This window comes from Platalea leucorodia (genome assembly GCF_965183815.1).
Source record: "Platalea leucorodia genome assembly, chromosome: 6".
Taxonomy (NCBI): domain Eukaryota; kingdom Metazoa; phylum Chordata; class Aves; order Pelecaniformes; family Threskiornithidae; genus Platalea; species Platalea leucorodia.
Genome location: NC_138828.1, coordinates 9,593,838 through 9,615,206, shown reverse-complemented (window position 1 = coordinate 9,615,206; position 21,369 = coordinate 9,593,838). Strand labels below are relative to the sequence as shown.

The following is a 21,369-nucleotide window of genomic DNA, read 5'->3' as shown; positions in this document are numbered from 1 at the left end:
TACACATTTGTGGAGCGGCTCTTCAGTACCATCTGATGAGACAGTCGGTTTTGCTCGGGAACACGTTCACAAGATGAGAGGAACAAAAGGGCTACGTTCTGCCCAGGTCTTTATCTTGTCTGCAGGTAAGTGTCGTCCGGCTGAAATGATCCACATGCACCCACTCTCTCCTCGAAAATAATAAAAGCTTTAAGTCCTTCTCCTCACACAACTGAGCAAACTCACTCCCGGGCATGGGCTGTACTTAACAAGATACACTAAAGCCATCTATGCTTTGCCACTGCTACATTTCACAGCACAAGGAGTAATTCTAGCAGATTAGCCTACGGTTAGTTATCATCTCGTTTTCTGACAGCAAAAAATGGGAGGGTATATTTACCCTAAGCAGTGAAGCACACCAAGCAGTCCCTTGAGCTACCTCCAAAGGTTTCCCTCCACGAATGGCTGCGGTTTCACCTCAGGGGCACGCCTGCCTTCACTCAGCAGACAGCAAAAACCACCTCCCCACCAGAGTTCTGAGCAGACGTGTCGCTTACTCAGCAACCGCCGACAGGGCTTTGCATAACATGGCTGCACCACGGTGGCCAACACCGCCGGCCTCCGACCCTTTCCCCAGCGGCGGAGACACCCGCGTCCTGCAACCCACCCCGCAGATCTACCCCGCCGCCCTCAGAGGCTGCCAGCCGGCGCAGCCGAGCCCGGCTTTCGCCGTGGCAGGCGGCGGTGCCCACTCGCTGCCGTGAGGGCAGGGGAGGCGAGCGACGGGCGGCCGGGCCCCGCCCCTCCTCCCCCTCAGGCTCCCGCCAACGCCACCTGCGCGGGGCGGGGCAGGCGCGCAGGCGCGCTGCCGGCAGCTGCACCTCTCGCGAGCCGAGAGCCGTTGGGCTGGCGGGGCGTGGCCGCACCCAATTCGCCCGCGGGGCGCGAGCCTGCCGGGGGCGGGGCCGCCTCGCCCAGCCACCAATGGGAAACGGGCGAGCGGCGGGCGGGGGCGGGGCGAGGCGCGGCTGCGGCGGCGGCGGCGGCTGCCTCGCGTCGCCGTGGGCGCGAGCGGGGCGGAGCCGTGGGGCGGGCAGGCGCTGGCCTGGCAGTGATGGCGGACGATGGGGACGGGAGGCTAAGGACTGAGGGGAGCAGCGACGGCGGCCGCGGGGGCGCGGGGGAGCCGCCGGCCGGCGCGGCGGCAGCGGCGGCGGCGGGCGGCGAGATGTTGCTGAACGTGGGGCTGCTGGCGCTGGTGCTGCTGGCGGCCTACCGGCTGTACCTGCGCTGGGGGACGCGGAGCGGGCCGGGGGGCGCGGCCCGGCAGAGCCAGGCCGCCGCTCTGCCGCGGATGAAGCGGCGGGATTTCTCCCTGGAGCAACTGCGCGAGTTCGACGGGGCCCGCAACCCCCGCATCCTCCTGGCTGTCAACGGCAAAGTCTTCGACGTGACCAAAGGCAGCAAGTTCTACGGGCCCGGTGAGACGCCGGGGCCGGGGCCGGGGGCGGGGGGGGGTCCCTGGGCGACAGCCGCCTTCCCGCCGTGCCGGGCGGGGGCCCCGCGCCGCCCCTCGGCTGCCCGCCGCCTTTCGGGCGGTGCTGAGGGGCGGCGGGGGCGGCGCTGGGGAGGCCGGCGGGGATCCGCTGCGGCGGGCGCGCCCTGCCGCCGGGGGCTCCTTGCTGGCGGCGCCCGGGCCTCGCCCCCACCTGGGGGGCGGTGGGTTTCGGGGAGGCCTCGCTCGGGCCCCGGGGTTCATCTGGGGCGGGCAGCCCCCTGCTCGCTGTGCGCTGGGGCCGCCGGCTGCCCGTGGCGGTGTCAGGTGGGAAACAGCCGTGCGGACCGCGGCCTGGCCCCGGCCGCTGCCGCCCGCAACCCGCTCCTGGGCCGGCCCGCCTGCCCGGGCCTAACGGTGGTGGTAAATAGGTGGTGCGAAACGGGTCTGGGTGCCGTTCGGGCCTCCGTCACCATCCGGTTTTCCAGTTGCCTAGATTGGGATGTGCAATGTTTAATTCTTTTTTTTTTTTTTTTTTTTTCCCCTTCTGTCTTTTCTAGTAGGTTTCCCATGTGCAGCTGAGCAATGCTTCCTTCATGCTAGCTCTTACGGTTCAGGAAAGAAAACAAACAGCTGGTTACTTAGGTGAAAATGCCATATTGAGTATGAATTTTAATCAGGATAGAGGCAAGCAGGGAAAGCTTGGGGACTGATATGTTGCTACCATTGAGAAGAGTGCAGAAATCAACCCAATCTCTTAAGTAGAAAGGCAGACAATGCAGTTCTTTGGAGCAGAAATGTATACTTCAAAGGTTCAGAAAAGTCTTCTTCAAAGGCAATGTTATGTTTCTGTATTCACATTGTAGATTGTGAAACTGCAGCACATTTTCTTGCAATAAACAGTGTTCTTAATAATGAGGTGGATAAACTTTCTAGTAAGCACTGTGTTCACATCTATTGCCAAAGGAAATGAGGGTTATGACTGCTGATAATTTTCTTCCTTAAACAATGGTGGTTTGGAAAACCTGATGTAATCAAATTATGCAGGAGTTTTTGTAGTAGTTATGGCAAGAGTCCTTGTATGAGGGGTGGAGGAGAGAGAGGATACTTTTCCCCCCCCCCCCAGGAAATAGGTCCAGTTAAGTAATTATGATTATTATTATTTTTTAATAATCTTAGGTTACAAAAAGAAAAATACAGAACTGGCATGTTACAAGTCTTTGGTTATATCCAGGGAAGTGATAAGCAGTTGTACAGTTGAACCGGGCTAGTATTTTGTAACTCTTGCTACCCTCAACGTTTGTGATACGAGCTCTGCTACCAGCTGCAGAAATTGAGACTGCCATAACTGAATCAAAATGCTCTTCCGATTGGGTACTGTGAAAGTTAACGATGGAATCTAAAGTACCTTGCCATGCCTTATTTTGTTTATTGACCAGTAAAGCTGAGAAAATGCAGTCTGGTGTGCTGCAGCTTTCATGACACTTAATCAGGCTAGTTCTTTTGTCTCTCTCACTTTAGGGGTTTTTAAACTGAGACCTATGTGCTGACATAAAATGCAGGTAATACATATGCTATGTGAAACTTAAAACACCAGTAAGTTGACAGATTGCTTCATAAATTGCTCCATGAAATAATACTGAACCATAATCTAAACATTCACTTTAACTCATTTGTGTATCAAACATAAATTAAATTTTAGACTCTCCACTGTAGGTATCATCACTGGTTTGCATCATCAACCTCTGGAGGTCTGTTATTGTGAGGAAGCTAAAGCTTTATGTTCTAGGACATCAGTCTGCTTTTTTGATAACTGGCAGCAGCTGGTTTCCCTAAAGCAATGCTTCCAGCTTTTTGTGGAGAGGGACAAAGGCTCCCCCCCCCCCGTAGTGAAAGATTGCCTTTTTATAACAGAACCGACATCATCTTTGTCTATCAGATCTCTGTTACTTGGGACCATGCACATTAGGGTAGTGATGCTCAATCTCTGCATCATCAGCTGTGTGTTTTCTGCCAAACGTGTTGATTTTTGAATCGTGCTGACGTGGTTTCCCTGCGCGGAGGCACGTCAAGGAATATTTTATTGCAACTGTTTTGTGGCTGAAGAGAAAAAAGGCTAGTAGGTGGTTTGCAGGCCTTAAAAGATCTGAGAAGGGTTAAGTGGAAACGTCTTCTACAGCTGGTTGAGACCTTTTCAGAAAGACTTCAGTCAGAGTAGCCAGATGTCCACAGCAGTTCTCTTGGTAATTTTATGCCTCATAGCTGGAGTATGGCAAGAGAAGTGCAAAGCATACCAACAAAGCCATGGACAAATTTTGTTTAACAGAAGAAACAGTTGATGGTACTGGCTTTGCTGACATTGTGGGCTCTGACTGTGAGCCTTTTGTACTTTGTTGAGGTCCTGATGTGAAATACTGCTTCAGCTTTGAAGGCAGCAAAAAGCATTGGCTGAGGGCTCACTATCAAATCTTAAGTATGTCGTGACTGCTAGGTTAATATTGAGTAACGTGGCTGTCTCAGAAGGCTTCTGATGTCTTGAAATTAAGGTCTGGGTTTTTTTCTTCACTGTAGTTTGGATGCAAAGGTGTTCCTTATTTTTCTGCTTATAGGAGAAGGCTAAAAATGCATGGGATTGTCATCTAGTCCAGATTTTTGTCCAGCAGTTGAGATTCCATTAAAACTCCCAACAAGCTTCTGATTTTATTAGAAGCTCTCCTGTTTCTAAGTTTCTATCTACTGAATCCTGTTATACTTTGGTCTTTCATTGAAGAGCCCTTTACATACATGCAGTTAAGTTTTTGTTTTGTTTTGTTTTTTTTTAAATGGATAGACTTCAAGTCATCCTTTCAAACAGCCGTGACTGAAAACTTCAGTCTCTTGAACATTTAATTGAAATGTTTTCCAAATTTTTAGGTTTTCTCATGTTGTCTTCTTTAAGCATTCCACAATTTATCTCATTGGTATCCTACTAGTTGTTGTTATGTCTAATGCATTTTAGCTAAGAGCAAGAAAAGGTTGTATCACACATTTAACTGTCTGTGCCTCCAAAAATCATTTTGCTTACAGTGAACTCTTAATTAAAAACTTTACTTGCCGAGTTCTTTTCCAAAATGCTCCTTCCTGGGATAGTCCTCTGTCCTGCAAGTATGCCCTTTGTTTCAACACTTTGCTTTTAGTTGTATTAAATACCACCTCTGTGCCCAAATGAGTAAGTGTCCTAGAATGCTTTGCTCGGTTATTCATTTTAATTAATTACCTTTTCTTTTATCACCCACAAACTCTAAAAGAAATAAAGTAAACAATTAGCGGCTCGCTATTAAAAATACCATGTAACCAGAATTTCAAAGAAGCTGTTTTGGGGTGATTTCCCCATCTGTAATCACATCTCATGGCTCAGAGTCTAATGATTAATAGCTTTAGTGTGTGTGTGTTGGTTTTATGCCCTTATAATGAGAGACAGTTTTTACTGTTTCGTTTATCACAACATTTAATTTTATGTTTGTTTGTGTCAAGATTCCTGGTAGTATATTGGTCAATAGAAGGGCATAGTAAGAGTTAAAGTAATGTTAGCAAATCTTAATATCTAGCGTTTAAATTGGCATGCCAAGATAATGCTGTAAACAGGTTTTGATTAACTTATCAAATACTTTGTGCAGTTATGAAAAATATATGGCTTTGAGCATGACAAAGCAAGATTATATGCAATCCAGCGTATACAACTGTTCCACGTCACTTCTTGGTTCTTAATGTTTCATGATTTAAGAAAAATCAATTTCCTGACTTTCCTTTGCTGCAATACATTGTCACTGTCAACTCATTTCTCATCCCACTCTTGTCTTTCAAAGTGTCGTGAACATTTCTGCCTTCCAGTTTGCCAAGAGGAGTAGATTTGGTCATAGTAGTTCCTTTCACAAAATTTTCCATCATAGTTCAATTTTTCATGAGGGGAAAACTATCTTTATTTCATGTTGCAAATCCAGTTAAGAACCGCAAAGCTGATGCTGTTAGACTTCCTTTGGAACTGAGTGCTCTTTAAAAGATGGTACTGACGCTTTTCAATGCATCCTTTATAAGGGTATGGTTAGAGTGACATGTTGCAGGAGGGACATCATATGTGTTGTGTTTGGAGAATTCTGTTAAGGGTGGCCTTATCTTAAGAACACGGCAGGCTGAGGGTTTACAGATAAGTACAGAGGATAAGACTGGGGGGAAAGAAGAGCTTCCTGTAAGGTGTATATCTTCTCTGTCTTTTTGATGTTTGTCAGCTCTTTGGTGTCTGTGTAACGGAGGTGTCTCTTGCCCCGGGACTCAGCTTTTCAAAGAAACAGCATTTCTGGATAAAGAAGCTAAAAGTTCCTACCAGTCATAAAACTAAAAAAGTGTGTACATGCATATTGGCGAGAGATTGTTTCCATACTTCTGATGAAAGGGAGTAGTGCCCTTGCCACCAGGATGAAGGGGTTGTTCTGAGCCCTTGGTCCGTGGTCACAGAGAGCAGGGACCAGTAAAGTGGTTTTGTGCAGGAAGATGCATTGCTCTGTCTCCTCCTCTGCTTCTGCTTCGTGTGTCTGTCAGCTCTCTGTCTTTTTTTTTTTTTCTTTTTCCTTTTTTAATAACCTGAAGATATTCCTCAAAACTTGAACAACTGTGTGCTTGATAAAAGGTCTGTGTAAATCCCTAGTTCCTATTTAAACCATTCAGGTTGCAGTCACCTGAGGTTTGAGGGGCCTGATCGAGCGGGTATGCTCAAAGCAAGATACATTAGGATGTGATAGTGGCATCATTGTTAATGACATATAGATGTTAAATCCAGCACATCACAGTGTAGCTCTCTAACATTTAATCAAAAACCTGGCCAGCATTGCTTGCCTTGTTAGGGAGTAACTAGTGGCCAGAGCACTTCTCACTAAAGCAAGATACGGGATCTAGGTCCTCCGCAAGTCTGGAGCTGTCTTCCAGGAATCTCCCGACTACTGAACCACAGGCTCTCCTAGCGGTGTTGGTTGTCCGCCCCTTCAGTTGAATTTGGGTCATTGATTCTTGCGCTGTTTTTCACAGAGTTAAAAAGGAATCAAGGAAAAGAGAGAGTGAGGCCCTCTGGTCTTGTGCCTAAGAAGTCAGGTTTAGACCCCTCTTTCTAAGCAGTTCCCATCTTAGCACATAGACTTTGTGGATTGCTCACCTAAGAACACTTACTTCCCATGCAAGTTGTAACTTCAAATTGACCCACATCTTTCCTCTCACGTAAATCTGGAGCAGTAAACTTAAAATTATGTCACCTTGAATTCCCAGTGATAAATGTTATTAGAAAGCTTCTGCTTTCAAGCTGTATCTCAAAATGGCTTTGTCTAATTTGTAGCTTTTTCATTCCCTCATAAAAGATGCAACACTGAACAAACACGTGTCAGGATTCAGATGGAAAATTTTAAACAGGCAGTGGAGATTTTGTTTTGATTTGGAGTGAAAAAGGTAGACAAAGTGGTAGAATAGTGCAGCTGTCAGTAATTTCGTGGTCTGTCTCCCTTTGTTCCTTTAACTTAGATTAAAGGAGAGATTAGTCTTTATTCCTGTCCGCAGTTTAAGAAATGTTGTCTGTGAATTTCTAAGCTTCAGACAAAACTGCGTTTTCTTTCCAGTGGCTGCACGGAGCCCACAGATGCAAAGAACATCTGGTATGCTTTGCATTGGTGCTTGCTTGGAAGTGCTTTTTGACTACTTGAAGAAACCAAAGCTGGTATAAAACTGAGCCTTGTTAACCTGTGTGTGGCTTCTTCAGGAACTTGTATGGGCCTTGTGAGAATGAATACAATTCTTAGATGGCAAATCACTTCATTAGATATAAGGTCCACGTGTGGCTATTTGTGGTGCAGTCCCTGTGCTGACAGTTGGAGCAATCCAAAGTTCAGTGTGCGGTGTTCACCTTTGTTACTGGTCTTGGAGCAATAGTCGGGGATGTTGTGCAAAGCTAGTATAGGACTGAAATGGTCAGACAGCCTCTTTGGTAAACCAAGAATACCTACTCAAAAGTTGAACACCAGCATAGGTTTTGCTGGGGGAACTATTGCCCAAGCTGGTTGAAAATTGAAACGCGTGCTGTTCCAAGATCCAGTTTAGCCTGTTTTGGAGCAAGTGACTAGAAGCAGCGCTTCCAGATAAAAACTTAAGCTTGGACAGCTTCATATCTCAGATTTTTAAATACAGTGCTTTAATGTTAAATTTATTTTTCCTCGCCTGCTGTTGTTTTAGGGTGTCTGCAAAGAGAAATGAAGTCTTCGTTTGAGAACCAAAGCAGGGCTAGGGGATGCAGAAATCCTGAGTGCAGGAATTGGAAAGGTATTTTTACTGGCTGAAGAGACTTTGATTTTGCTAATTCTCAAGCTACCTGGTTCATTTGTGAATAAAGATGAATGCCAGGCTGGAACAAGATGTCAAATTCATCAAGGCGGCCAGGTTTTTACCTGGATTCTGAAAGAAAGTGAGGATCTGCAGGTGGTGGGTAGCAACATTTTGCATGCATTGTAGCTTAGAGAAGGGCATACTTTATACGAGGTAGTGTTGTAAGGTAAACGAGGACTTTATAGAGGGGAAAAAGGCAGCATATAAATGTGGGGGTATAGATGTGGAGGTATGTAGGCAAATATGTAGTCTTGATAATGGTTTGGTCTTGGGGCTAAAATAAAAAAAGGCTCTGGAACAAAGTGTTTTAAGATGTGAAAGCAATGATAGGAAGAAAAGCATTCTTCAAGGAACAGAGTTTTCCTTCATGTAAGGCTCGTAGCTACGTGTAGCCAAGTAACACGTAGCAGATGTGTTTTAATGGGTTTTGACACTTCCCTGACTTCCCTTTTGTTGTTGCGAGATGCCAAATAGGAGCGGAAGGAGAATTTTTTAAAGAAATATGTGACTATGAAATAGTGAATTTGGGAGTACAGCAAAAGAAAACCACCGCAAGTTTGTGGTAGGGTCTCGAATAATCAGTTTGCTATACATACCTATGCTAATAGCATCTCTTTTTGCAGTCTCTTCAGTATGTGTATCGTGTCATGGTGCAATCAATTATTTAGAACAGGAGACAGTCTAAATAGGTAGGCAGACAAAAGGAAAGAAGGACTATGGGTAGGGCTTGCAGAGTAAATTGCATCTGGTCGTGAAAGAACTCTGTGGGCGTATGTCTAGGATTGCACTAACGTCTCTACCTCAGAATCATGTTCTTGAAGCACGTTTTCTCCCCAGGGTTCTCTATGCTGGCACCTTCCTGGATGCTTCTCCAAGTGCAACAAAATCTGATAGGCAGAATACCTTTTTAAGACTGTTGCACTAGTATTTGTATAAAAATGAATAATAGACTAGGGCTTATAGCAAAACCCCAGACCTGTATATTCTATATTAATATAAAATACTGTACCTCATCTCAGTGTAAAAGTATCTGAATGGAAGCTTTAAATCTTGAAGTAGATCACTCATACTGAGATCTCTGAGCTGCTGCTTTAGCAACCCTGCAACTAAGGTGAAGCCAGGCTTGCACTTTTATTTTAAAGTAATCATAATTCAATATTTGCCTTTTAGTAAAGGACTAAAGAATGGGACACATTTCTAAGTTACACTCGCAGAGCTGGAATTTGAGGTGCTATCACGTCCAAAGGCTGGTTTTCACTAGTTGGCGTTCAGTTGAGTGCTTGGACCTGGCTTGATGGTTTCTCTGTGACTCCTGAATACTTCTGTAGTAAAAGTGCTGGAATGTTAACATTTACATTCAATTTTAGAAATGAAAAAAAAAAAAATTGGTATAATAGCATCTGACATTACAATATATTTGCAGAAATTTTGCATCCATTAATTTTAATGCAAACTGATACATTCTAAAAGCATTCATACTTTCAACTAAGTGTATTATTGAGATGTAAGGGTGTTCAGGGCTTGACACTGATAAATACAATGTAATTCTCTTTTTACTAGCAATAATTGGACTCAAGCTGGTGGACCAAGAGGTGGCATCTCAGCAGGTGCTGTAAAACTCCATAAAGCACTAAATGCAGGGTAGAAGGGAAGGGGAACAGCACGCTTCTCTCACTCTGGTTAGCCAGAATTTTGAAAACGCATTATGCAAATAGCTAGTAGGGTTTATGGAAATATTTGTTTTAAAAACTTCAGAGAAAGGGAAAACTGGGGACAAAATACTGTTGGTGGGGAGGTTAAGTAGCAATTTATAATTGCTCTTAAGGATTTACTGATTGTGTGTGGTCTTTGTAAGAACTGCTTATAGCTCCTGGGTTCTTCATTCAGAACATCAAAAACTGGATCACTTGAATGACAGCTGTTCTGGAGCGAAGTGAGACTTTTTGTTTGAAGAAGCTCTATGTTATGTTGCAGATGATGGCCGTCACTACCTCTTACACTGTTTCACAGGGAGTGACTGAGCATGCAAAACGCATAGATTAAACATCTTGGGATAGGATTGATTTCAGTCTCTGAATCCTGTTTTTCAAATAAACATCTAATTCAGAATACAAATAGGAAAAACAGAGTACGCAAGCCCTGTTGACTTTGTTTCTCTTCAGCATAAATGTAGTCCCTGATGGCAGAGGTAGTTACTGTGAATGCCGTTCCTGGAGCTAAATGTCTGAAAGGACAAGTATAGAGATGCTGCTAATCATTACGGTTGTCTCTACGGCCAGATTTGTACAGTGCAAGCTTCCAGCTGATAGTTCTTTCTCTGATGTGTACTTCTTGTGAAATTCTGCTTTTAAATCAGTTGGTTTATTTCCAGAGAGACAGGGGAATTGTCTTTGGCATAGAAGACACCCTTCTGTTCTCAGGTTTGCCTGTAAGCAACTTACAAAGCCAAGCACTCGGGGGTGGAGAGACGACGGCAGTTCTGGTGAGGACGTAGTGTCTTCTAATCCATACGGTACTCAGGTTCCCTGCCTCAGGAGTTCTTCCTGCTGCATTCAGCCTCTGTCTCAACCCTGAAGTCAATGCCCGGCAAGAGCAGATAGGTGTGGTGGCTGGAGCAAGCGGCCTGGGAGGAAACCAGCCCCTCTGAATGATTTCCTGTGGCTCGTCCTGGTGCAGAAGAGGTCTGAGGTGCTACAGCAGGCAATAGAGGGGGTGAAGGACAGTGTGTTGCCACTTGCTTGTGTTCATTCTTGCCCATGGGTGCTGCCTTTTCTTCAGGCTGACGGCCACTGTCGTCTTCCGAGAGGTAAGCCAGAGAAGGGTTCTGGCCTTCTTATCTTCAAGTAGTGACCACTCTTTCTAACGCCTCGGGCGTTTCCCTGTTGCTTAGCTGCTGCAGGTAGTGCAGAAAATTTTGAAGTGGTTTTGTGTTGTGCTTTTTGAAATGGAGCTGAATTAAGGTATTTGTTTTTATAACAATATGCTTGAAGTTCTTTAATTAAAATTTGGGAAAGCCAGTTACCAACCTCATCCTGAAGGTTGTTGGTTTGCAAATCAACTTGCAGATCAATTTGTAATAATATTTGACAGTCATTGCTCAAAATTTTACTAGTGTATTTGTGCTGCTTTGCATCAGTCAAAAAGCACAAAGGCAGTAGTTGCTTTACATTCTTATAGTGAAGATTTGTGCCATTTTGAAGAACAATACAGGATAGGTATATGGGTGATCCGCTGCCCAAAATAAATGGGGTTATTTTCACAGAAGTAAGAGATGTGTCAAAAGACGCACTGTCTGTCGAGTATGTAGAAAGTTGTGGTGGTTCTGTAAGTGAAGTAAAATTATTAATTAGCACTCTTAAGTTCTATTTATTGATAAAAGTCAATGGATTTCTAATTAAGATGTCTATACAATTTGCTTCTATTCATGCCTGACTTGTAAATATTCTGTTTTGCTTCATAGAAGTGCATTTCTTTTGAATTCCAGCCTCCAGTCCCTTTGGAATTTACATCAACTGACTTGCAACAAATGACAGGGATTTTCCCAGATATCCCTTCAAAGCTATTTTCCTGGTTCTGCTTCTCTCAGCAGACTTTATCTCCTAGTGATACTTAAGACTGAATTGCAGTGCTGTTGAATGTCGAACAGCCATGGCGCCGAAACTGCAGAAGTTTAATGTATGGCTTTGGCAGACTATGTAAAGAACTGAGATTGGTCACCATAAACAAAGAACTTGAAGGTATCGATTTTGTCTTTTTGTTTTCAGAGGGTCCATATGGAATATTTGCTGGCAGAGATGCCTCCAGGGGACTAGCAACTTTCTGTCTAGATAAAGATGCACTCAGAGATGAATATGATGACCTATCGGACTTAAATGCTGTACAGATGGAAAGTGTAAGAGAGTGGGAAATGCAATTTAAAGGTAAATTCTCAAATTAGCAGCACATCTTTAGCTTAAGGAAATGCTTTTAATTAAAATGACTGATTTGGGCTTGGGGCAGCTTTTAAAGAGATGTTGACAGTAACATTAATAATGCAATGTGGCTTTCTTAGGAAAAGACCAGGGATTTCAGGTTTTTCTTACACAGGGAGGATTCCGCTAGATCCCACTACAGCTTTTTCAACCTTTTCGTTTTATACAAGAAAGCTGTTCTCAGCTCTTCAGCGCAGAATCTCACTCTCGAATCTCAGCGTAGCTTAGCTGATGGACTTCCTGCTCGCAGGTTGTTGGCTTTGGATGCCATGGAATTATCATTAGGAGCAAGAGTTGTTCTGGCACGAAGGGTTGAACAAGTTTGTCTTGAAATAATTTCTCAAAAGTATGGAAATAGGCCTCTGGAGGGCGGGGGAGTCATTTTTCACATTAACCGAAATCAAAACAGGCTGAGGGAATTTGTGCCGGTTTTAGCAGCAGCGTTTTCAGCCCTTGTGTGATAAAGCTTACCTGATCAGGTACGGGAGAACTGAAACAAAGTACTGGTAGTAGAGAAGGTAGTGAGCAGCAATGGTAGCAAGATTGTTTTAGGAGGCTGAGCTTGCTGATAAGTTGCCATTGATTTCAGTGATTCAGGTTCAGAACCTTACTGTGTAGGAGAAAAAGTGAATTTGCAGCAGTGCAGGCTAACTAGCAAATGCAGCTGTATTTGATTGTAATGGAATCATAAATCTTTTTCAGAAAAATACGACTACGTAGGTAGACTCCTAAAACCAGGGGAAGAACCATCAGAATACACAGATGAGGAAGATACCAAGGATCACACTAAACAGGAATGAACTTTGTAAACAACCAAAGTCAGGGGCCTTCGGAACTGCAACCTCTTATTCCCCATCACAGAATGTCCTGCATCTTTGGGTACAGTTCATCTGCTGCGAAAAACATTCAACAGGTTTTGTACAAGGAAAATAATATACTCACAAATGAAGATTTGAATACTAGACATTATTTGTGCTGCCAAACTTTTTGTTGCAGTTTATTTGTAATGTCTGGTTAGGCTTCGTTAGTGAAGAGGGGCCAGGGATTTAAAGGCAAAAATGCTATTCCTTTTTATCAGTAAGCTGAAGCCTTCAAATAGTATATACTACAAGCTCTCTAAAAGACGTGAGTCTTCAAGCTCAGTGGAAGGTTTGAATTTTGTTTCGTGTGTGTCTTCTCCTTCAGCATTAAAGACAGATGTACTCATGTACATCAGTATCAGTAGGTTAGACTACTGAAACTGGTGTTAAAATGTGAATTTCCAATTTTGTTTTGTACGTGGGCGTTTAGTAGCCCTGGCAGAATACTTCAGTTCTCTAAGAGAAGTCCATCTAGATTAGGATGGGGGTAAAATTCATCCTTTTCTCAAAAGGATTGGGTAAAACTGTTTCCTCTGCAACAACTGTTATCTGAAGCCTGCCTCTCCCCCCTTTTCCCATCCTCTAAATCAAATCAGATATTAATTGTGCCTTATTTCGCTTACATAGACTTGAATTGTTTTAAGGGACAGCCCCAAAATTGTGGTTTCATAGTCACTACAAGCAGCATTGAGACTGAAGTTAGAATGTTCTGTTGACTGGAAAACCTTGATGTCATTCTGTGTATAGAATGTAAAAGAGGAATACTCAGTGTTACTGCCATATGTTAATACTACATATACTTAAATTAGCATTGTGATGGCCAAACGCATACTCCCATGCTTCTTTTTAAGTAATTACAAACACACAAAAAAGTCACCCTTCCTCCTCTTCCAGAAGCTGCCTAACTTTTGGGAGCATAGCCTTCACACCCCGTAGAGTGAAGGGGCGTGCGCGCGTGTGTATGTGTGCGTGTCTGTCTGAATGCAAGACTTGGGAGGGATTGTTTCTGCAGATATTGTAAATACGAGTTCCATTTTAATAAAGCATGTACAATACCAAATGTGCTGTCAGACTGTATGTAGAAGCTGTTAAGCGGAGCTGGAATACGATGGAACACAAAGTAAGAGGAAGAAGTCTTGGATGGAAAACACCCCCCGCTATTAATGCCGTTCCTCGTCTGCGTGGTGTTATTTTTCCTTTCAAGTCTCAGCTTTTGAAGAATCTTGAAGACTTACTCAGGTAAGCTGTATTGAAGAGAATAAACCTATGCCAATGCCTTTACGGTGGAAAAACATAGGCGATGTAGATAAAGGAGCAGCATTTCAGGAAATCACGTAACGTACAGTAAAAGGAGTATGTCTCGTGGCACTAATAGGACAAGGACGCTGGAGATCTAGACATGGGTGTCACTCAACATATGGTAGAAATGTCACCGTCTGTTCTGCTAAATTTGTAACGGTGAGACTGTTAAGTTCAGGACGTGCAGCTTTATGGCTTTCATCCGTACCTCTGTTTGCAGGCTTCACCTGTGATTAGCCTACCCCAACAGATTTCTACGTATACGTTCTGTTGAACTGTAAATGGGGAAATTCCAGGGACTACCTCCTTTTTATTACTGTTTGACTGAAAGAGATTTATATTGATGTAAATGAAACAAATAACCAAAACCCCTCCATTGAATCACGTGTAACTTACGTGTCCTGGAAGGCAGGTTGAATTCTCTTCCTTGCATAGCCAAGCTTGGAACAGAATAGTTTTATCACGGAAGAAGTAACAGAAGTGGAGCCATTTCTCCGTGGGAGTTGGGTTACACCTGCAGTTCTTGTAGAGGCTGAACAACCCGGTTAGGTGTGTGGCCGTTCAGCCACTGCCTGTAATTCCGTGAAGCACCGGTTTCTGCTTAGGTGCCATCCTTACAAGCTGAGCATCGGTGCAGCGTCCAGACTTGGGTTTGCACGTTAGTCATGTGTCTGCTAATCAGCTACCACTGCTGAAGTGTTGGGCGCGTTAGCGTGACTAACCACAAAAATACATGTTTTAGATGGAACAATGGAAGCTACCAAGGGATAAAGGAAAGCTTTCTTGCATAGGACAGGAGCTAGGAGTACTTAAGCACCAGTTCTTTATCTGGATGCTTCACAAGGGAATCTTTTTTTTTCTTTTGACAATCTTGCTGTAAAAGCTTTTTACACTACACTTCATTTACAGTATGCCTTTCACTTCTAGCTTTTGCGCCAGCTGCTGAACCTCACGGCACCAAGATGCGTACAGCTGTGGAGCAGGAAAAGGCGGCTTACCCAACTAGCAGATAGGACGACCAGATAAATAGGATTTTTTCCCAGGCTTCCACATAAAAATGCACGTGCTACGTGTTACAGCTTCTACCGTACAAAGTCACGGCTGGAGGTTCTTAACGCTTGCCGTGAGTTACTCTGCTCTTTACGCCTTGGAGCTATGAGTATTGGTACATCTGGCGTAGCTGTAGCGTTGGCTGTGTATTGTGCTTGTAGCTGTTCCATGTAGAAACTTCCTACTGGAGAAAGAAGGGTAGTTTGCACGTGCCCTGACTTCCTAACCCACGTGCAGCCTTTCCCTTTTCCTTTCCCTGGCTGTAAGAAAAGCAGTGAAGCTTAATCACAGTGAAGTTACAAGAAGTTGTGTTTTTTGGTTTTTTTTTAAATTGTTTTAAAAGAACAATGCTCAAATTTTTACTCTTATGATTTAAGACTGGTTAAACAGCAAGGTGGGGAAAGGATGAGTTTTGCTTTGAAGCAACTTAATGGTAACTGTGAAGAATACAAAACTGATCCCATGGCAGCAGTATGTTGCACAGACGTAATCCTGTGTTTTGATGTCTAGTGGATCTAAATTAACCTCGTTCCTCCCACTTACAAAGTCACTAGTGATTGAAAGCGACAACCGAAAAAAGTGCTTTAAATCACACTGTAGCTTTCATTTTCACAAAAAGTTGACACAAAGAATAATTTTGAATAACATCAGATCTATCAAAACTTCAGTGCAGTTAATATAATAATTTTTATGGAGGCGTTCATCCTTGTACCATTTGTGTCAATCACTTGGTCACAATTCACCGTTAACTAAAATGACAGGCAGGTTGATACTGACAATGTGTTAGATTTTGTTTAAGCAACATAAGGGACTTGAAGGGAGTATTTCTCATCATCTTTAGAAACAAAATACATTTCCAGTTTAGCCTAGGAAAACAAGTCATAAACTAGTTTGAGTAGTCACTTGTTTCGACACTTCTGCCTCATTTGTACACCGCTTCCCCAAAAATGCTTTATTATGGCAGGAAATCTATTTTTAAGACTTCCTGGTTTTTTTTTAAAAAAAAAAGGTACTATGTTGTTACTTGAGCTGAACACCTTGCATTTCCACTAGGGACTACAGAATTATCCTTCCACGTGCTTGTACTTGCTTCTATCTCTTTATTGAGCTAGATCTACTTTTCCTTGGCTAAGGTTTAAATTTTCTGTCCTTCAGAGTCAGACACAGCATGTAAAACAGTTTGCCACTCTGGTTCTGATCACGTTTCTCTTTAAATAGCTTAGAACTAAGCTCTTTTCAAATGTGTTTTTTTTTGTTTGTTTGATTTTACTATCTTCATTGTAAAGGTCAAGGAATAGTTAAACCTTACTTATGCTTTGAGTCTCTCTGATAATTGTTTTCTCTACAATAAAAGTTTGTGGGGCTTTATTTCCTCCAGGAAACACGGGCATTGTTGTGGAGAATAGTGCAAAATACTGATCAAGACCTAGTACTTTGAACATAACGGTCTTCCTGGCTCTGCTTTGGGGTTGGTTTTATTTTTTTAGGACAAAGCCGTGTAGTTTTTCATGAAGAAGTGTAACTCACTTAATTCAGCAGCTCCGTAGTGAGGTGTGGCTGAAGTTCATTTCTTGAGCTCGGAGCGTGTTTGTGAGGAGCCCTGGGCCTTGGAGTCCTTCCTGCAGTCTTGGTTCTCTCCCATTTTAACGTCGCAGACGGCCGTGCAGGCTGTGGGGAAGAACCGTGCCACCGCTGTCCTCCGACTGCTCTTTCAGGCGTGAAGGGAATGATGCAATTGCAGCTGTACAGTTGGCTATTTACTCCTTTTCCTACTTAACACGAGTAATAATGTAATCTGGCCTTGAAGGCTTACTTAAACATGGAAACCAAATAAATAATTAAGTATGAATGTTACTGGCAAATCCTTCCACTGGGTTCTAATTTATAGTTAAAGGTGACTGTTTACAGATTGGGGGGTTTTAAGCGCTTGTTTTTGAAAGGCTGGTTCAAATGCAGGTGAAGGGTTGTTTACCTAAAAACTTTAAAAAAATCCCCAAACGACAAACCCCAAACAAACCCGGAGTGTTCCTCGCCCTTCCTCTTTGGGGATTCTTGTGGGTTTGCGTATTTTTTCCTGGACCAGGAGGCAGCAAGTTTAACGTGTTTCATGGAGGTCTAGTCTGGCACTGCAACCCTCCTGCAAAATTCATGAACAAAGCAATTTGTCCCTGTTCTGCTAACAACATTTAGCGGGGGGGTTTTTTGTGACAATCATATTTTACCAACCTGTCAAGTTTTCTAGGTAACTTGGCAAAGCCTACAAGTGTACACTCTGTAAGCATCTAAAAATAAAGCCTTCTGGAGGTGTGAAGTGCCAAGGGCAAGTCTGGATTTGTCACTTGACCACAAGCTTTCAGTTACCGTTTGTATACAAACTCCTTTTCTCTTTCCTGACTCTGGCCCCCCTTTCACAGATTTCACAGGGTGTAATCACCGTCTCTTGCTTTTACACATTTGAAAGCATGATTTATTCTTTTTTTACTACAAAGAAACCTCAACTAATCAGCTTTGAAGGTATGAGCCAAGGCACTACCTTAGAACTGGTAAGAGAGATCATTAAATTTACTTTAAAATGTTACAATGTTGTCATTTAAGTTGTACTCTGAAGTTTCTTGTTACTTAGGCCATACAACAACACTACCTTAAACAAGTTAAAAGCTCTAAGTCCATTTTGGGGTTAGGTTTTGGGGTTGGTCTGTGTGCCGCATTTTCCTAGGGGAGTTTGTGGAGGTGTAAGTTGCAAAGGGAACTGCATTCCTCCCTGCCAAAAAAAAAAAATCAGGCTGAAGACAGCAGAGAAGAAAGCTTTTAAGATTACGAGTGGAGCCTCACATAGCTGTGGGATTTGTCAGTAAAAGAACATCGGCTAACGCTCAGTCTCTTCCTCCATCTGGAGCCGAGGGAGTGTAGTTTGTCACCTCGGTGCCGCGGCGATGCCTGAAGCAGCGTCTGCAGGGCAGGGGCTGCTGCGAATACAAACTGGCTTCTGCTCAGTCTCATGCTTCATCTCCCACAGAAACCCAGGTCCCTGTTAAACTCCAGGAGCAGCAGTCATGCAGTCAGCCTACTGCTGCTCATCGCAGGAAAACATTACCTGGTCTCCCTCAGGAACAAGAGCCATCTTGAGTCCTCCTTCCCTTTTAAAAAGCCTTGAGAATCCAATATTTTGAGCATGACAAAAGAAAAATCTGATCGAGTTTAGGCAGGGTAGCGTTTTGAAATATTTGTACAGTCATTTCTCAACAGAAGAAATGAAGGCAAACCTAAACAAAGTTCTTTAATAAGCACACGGGAGAATTTTTAGACAAGGAAAGGCGTAAGACTTGCTAAGTGTTCAGCAATAGACTACTGTTAGAATACAACCAGTCTAAAGAAAGACAAATGGAAGGTTGGCTTAAATGGACCTAAAAGGCATCAGAAAGGATGTTGGACACATACATGCATGTTCAAAGACAAATTTATGGCTCTGCAACAGTCATTAAAAGGTGATTAACCACTGTAAGCCAGGCAGAGAACCAAGCTGCTTAGCCAGCAACGTCTTTGGGGTTTATTCTGCAATTCAGTGGTTTTGTTCTCAGCTCAGCGTGCAAACGGCAGTAAAGTACTGGGTTTTCCACCTGTCTGCAAGGGGAGGGAGGGAAGATTCAAGCCCGTGGGGGCATCGCTGAAAGGTAGCCAGAGCTGTGGACGGACTTGGGTGGGCTTTCGTCAACCTAAATAAGGGGACACTGTCTAAGCAACTGTCCCTGTGGAGGGCAGCGGGACAGACAGCAGGTAAAGTAGTCACTCTCTTTGCCTTCAGCCCTATTTATCATTCACCTGTCATATTTTTCTTTGACAAACACCCAGTCATATGAAAGCAATAAATCAATACTGAACTTGAAGCAAGCTGGCTCACGTTCCAAGAACCACTTCAGCCTTTACCGGGCTGGGTTTCCCTGATCCCTTAGTGCACCAGAGGCAACAGAAATTCACAGGCACATCTGCGGCCTGACACTCTTTCAAGTTGTTTTTCTTCACACTTTGGGGGAAAAAAAAAAAGTTGATGTACAACACTATTAGGGTTGGTTGTTGTTGTTTTTATAAAATTTGTCAAGATATCACAAAATTACAGACACTAAAAGCTTAATCTGCATATTTTCCAATGAAAAAGTGAAAGGAAATACCTCAAATCTATTACTTGTATATACAATTTCAATCCAAATTTACATTCGCATCATTTTCTTGGATAGCAAAAGGCATGGATCAAACACAGGATTGAGATGTGTCACTTCAGCATATTTATAGGATAATACTTAAAATATTGGTACGTGTTCATTTAAATTCATTTAGAACAGGCCACTTACAAAAGGCTCAATTTTGTATTGAAATTGTATTAACTGTTGGGAAGGCCACTGCTAACGCAGGCTCCTCTGCAATGCAAACATTCAGAATTTGTTTCACGGAGATTCACAAGACAATGACTGAAAAATTCAGGGACTTGTTATTTAAAGCCCCGTACGTGGCTGTGCAGTCAGCTAGGACACCTTCGTGGAGTAAGGCATTTGTGCTAGACAGAACTTTTTAACTTTGCAAGTTAACTGACGTCTTTTCTGCAGTTAACAGAAGCTGAAATTCTTCTCGCCCACCCTTGGAAGAGAGAAGTTACCCACTCAGTTCTTTTTGAGTCCTTAAAACCAAAGTAGTGAAGGTTAATAAGAAATGACAGGATATAAACAGCCCCATCTTTCAGCTACAGAAATGGATTTGTATTTGAATAACTTACGTTCAGTGAAATTGTATTTAGACCCGTTTGAAATTATTTAGGCTTAGCTAGCACAATTTAAGCAGAACTTCATTCAGATATTGCAAAATAAAGCAAAAAAATAAAATTTACAAGGAATACTTTGTTTCCCTCCAAACTCATTTTTATTACTCAAAATATGGAGAAAAAAATATTAAAAATTCTGCCTCTCCTGTTAAGAGTACTTCATAATCATAAGAGAATTCAAATGAAGACACCTCTCAAGCTGAGAATAATTTGAATAGTTTGCCATTTTAACAACCTGCACAAACTGTAGATCCTGTATGTGAATTTAAGACACTATGAAATCAACAGATCCATTTTTCCTGTATTTTTCTGTTGCTTGAGTTATTAAGAACCAGTACTGAAGGAAATACCTGCAAAACTATCCCAGTTACATCCACTCAAACTCCATACTTAATAAAATACTAACTATGGAGACCCTGAAAAAAATAGAACCTATGTCTTTAAATAGAATCAAGCAATGCAGTTTCATATAGAGCTGCACATTCTCGAGTGTGCTTTTGCACAAAACCATACTCTTTAGTAGCTAGATTCAAGAGCAAACCAATCACATAGATCCTTCCTTTACATTTAAAATTCTACATATAACTTAATCTTTTTTGCTTTGGTAAAATACAAATAATGGGAAAATCTGGGTAAAGAAAGCACAGTAAATAACACGGGTGTATCATCATACCTTTTTTAAGAAATACGAGCTGAAATGTAAGGCATCCCCAAAGTATTTTTTGCATATGCAAGGAATGCAGTTCTTTGTAAACAAAAGCTCGAGGAAAGCAATACTGAAGCCAAAGAATCTTCCCTAGGATCCTTCCGATGATCCCAAAACCAAGAGCAACTCTCCTAGGGAGTGTGTTTTGGAACTAAATCCTGTGAAAAAAGAGAATCCAATCCTTTGTCTTCCATACATTCTTAATCATGTATTAGATTGGCTCGCCTTGAAGGTCTCCAAATTAAGAGAGTGATGTAAAAGTTGATTCTCAAGGGCGCAAACTGGTCTTAAGTCTATTTTTCTGGTACATCGCTTTCTATAGATTTTGTGGCAGCACTGTTATGGCCTACGGACGCTTGCGCGGTATTCCCACCGGTAACGTCTCCCAGTGCCTGGGACTGACAGGCAGCCGTGGGTTTAGCGGCAAGAAGTGTTTTAGAAGAATTAGAGTGATGTCTGCGACGACCTGAATCCTCACCTGTTGCAGCAACCGGTCTCTTTCTGCCAGGTTCTTCACTAATAGGAGGCTGCAAATAAACAAACGTTGGCAACCTGTTACATGTTTTTCTGTAAGGCCAGATATTTGCCTTTTCATACACTTAAAGGGTCAAAAAAGACAGAGCATTCCATAATGAGGCCCGTAGCTAGGCCTAGTAACCTTAGTTATTCACAACTCGCTGATGATATTCTAAAGCTTTCCTGGCTGCTTAGCTGGAAGTGCAAGTGCATGACATACTAAGGACTTCAAACAGCCTTACAGCGTTATTTAGTCATCACTGCGCAACTGCGTGCCACAACTTCTA

General features: G+C 43.0%; 2 protein-coding genes across 23 annotated transcripts in view; one reads left to right on the top strand and one right to left on the bottom strand.

Annotated features, from left to right (window-relative positions):
* The first annotated feature begins 1,081 nt into the window (after positions 1 to 1,081).
* On the top strand, positions 1,082 to 16,250 carry PGRMC2 (progesterone receptor membrane component 2). Its single transcript, XM_082316044.1, has 3 exons — positions 1,082 to 1,460; positions 11,635 to 11,790; positions 12,544 to 16,250. Exons 1-3 carry the CDS (start codon positions 1,094 to 1,096, stop codon positions 12,639 to 12,641), a joined length of 621 nt encoding a protein of 206 aa, XP_082172170.1. The 5' UTR covers positions 1,082 to 1,093; the 3' UTR covers positions 12,642 to 16,250.
* Positions 1,992 to 21,369, bottom strand: part of LARP1B (La ribonucleoprotein 1B) — a 50,311-nt gene continuing 30,933 nt past the window's right edge. For 4 of the 22 annotated variants that reach the window (XM_082316041.1, XM_082316040.1, XM_082316039.1 and 1 more), the window contains one exon: positions 19,090 to 21,093. In XM_082316041.1, coding sequence (XP_082172167.1) covers positions 20,860 to 21,093 — 234 coding nt within the window. In that variant the 3' untranslated portion in view covers positions 19,090 to 20,859. The other 18 variants (XM_082316038.1, XM_082316036.1, XR_014228621.1 and 15 more) reach the window with 17 other exon arrangements.

Coding starts and splice junctions, on each gene's coding strand:
- PGRMC2 (XM_082316044.1), top strand. CDS start 1,094: ATGGCGGACGATGGGGACGGGAGGCTAAGGACTGAGGGGAGCAGCGAC. Junction 1,461..11,634: donor CAGCAAGTTCTACGGGCCCG/GTGAGACGCCGG, acceptor TTTTGTTTTCAG/AGGGTCCATATGGAATATTT. Junction 11,791..12,543: donor GTGGGAAATGCAATTTAAAG/GTAAATTCTCAA, acceptor AATCTTTTTCAG/AAAAATACGACTACGTAGGT.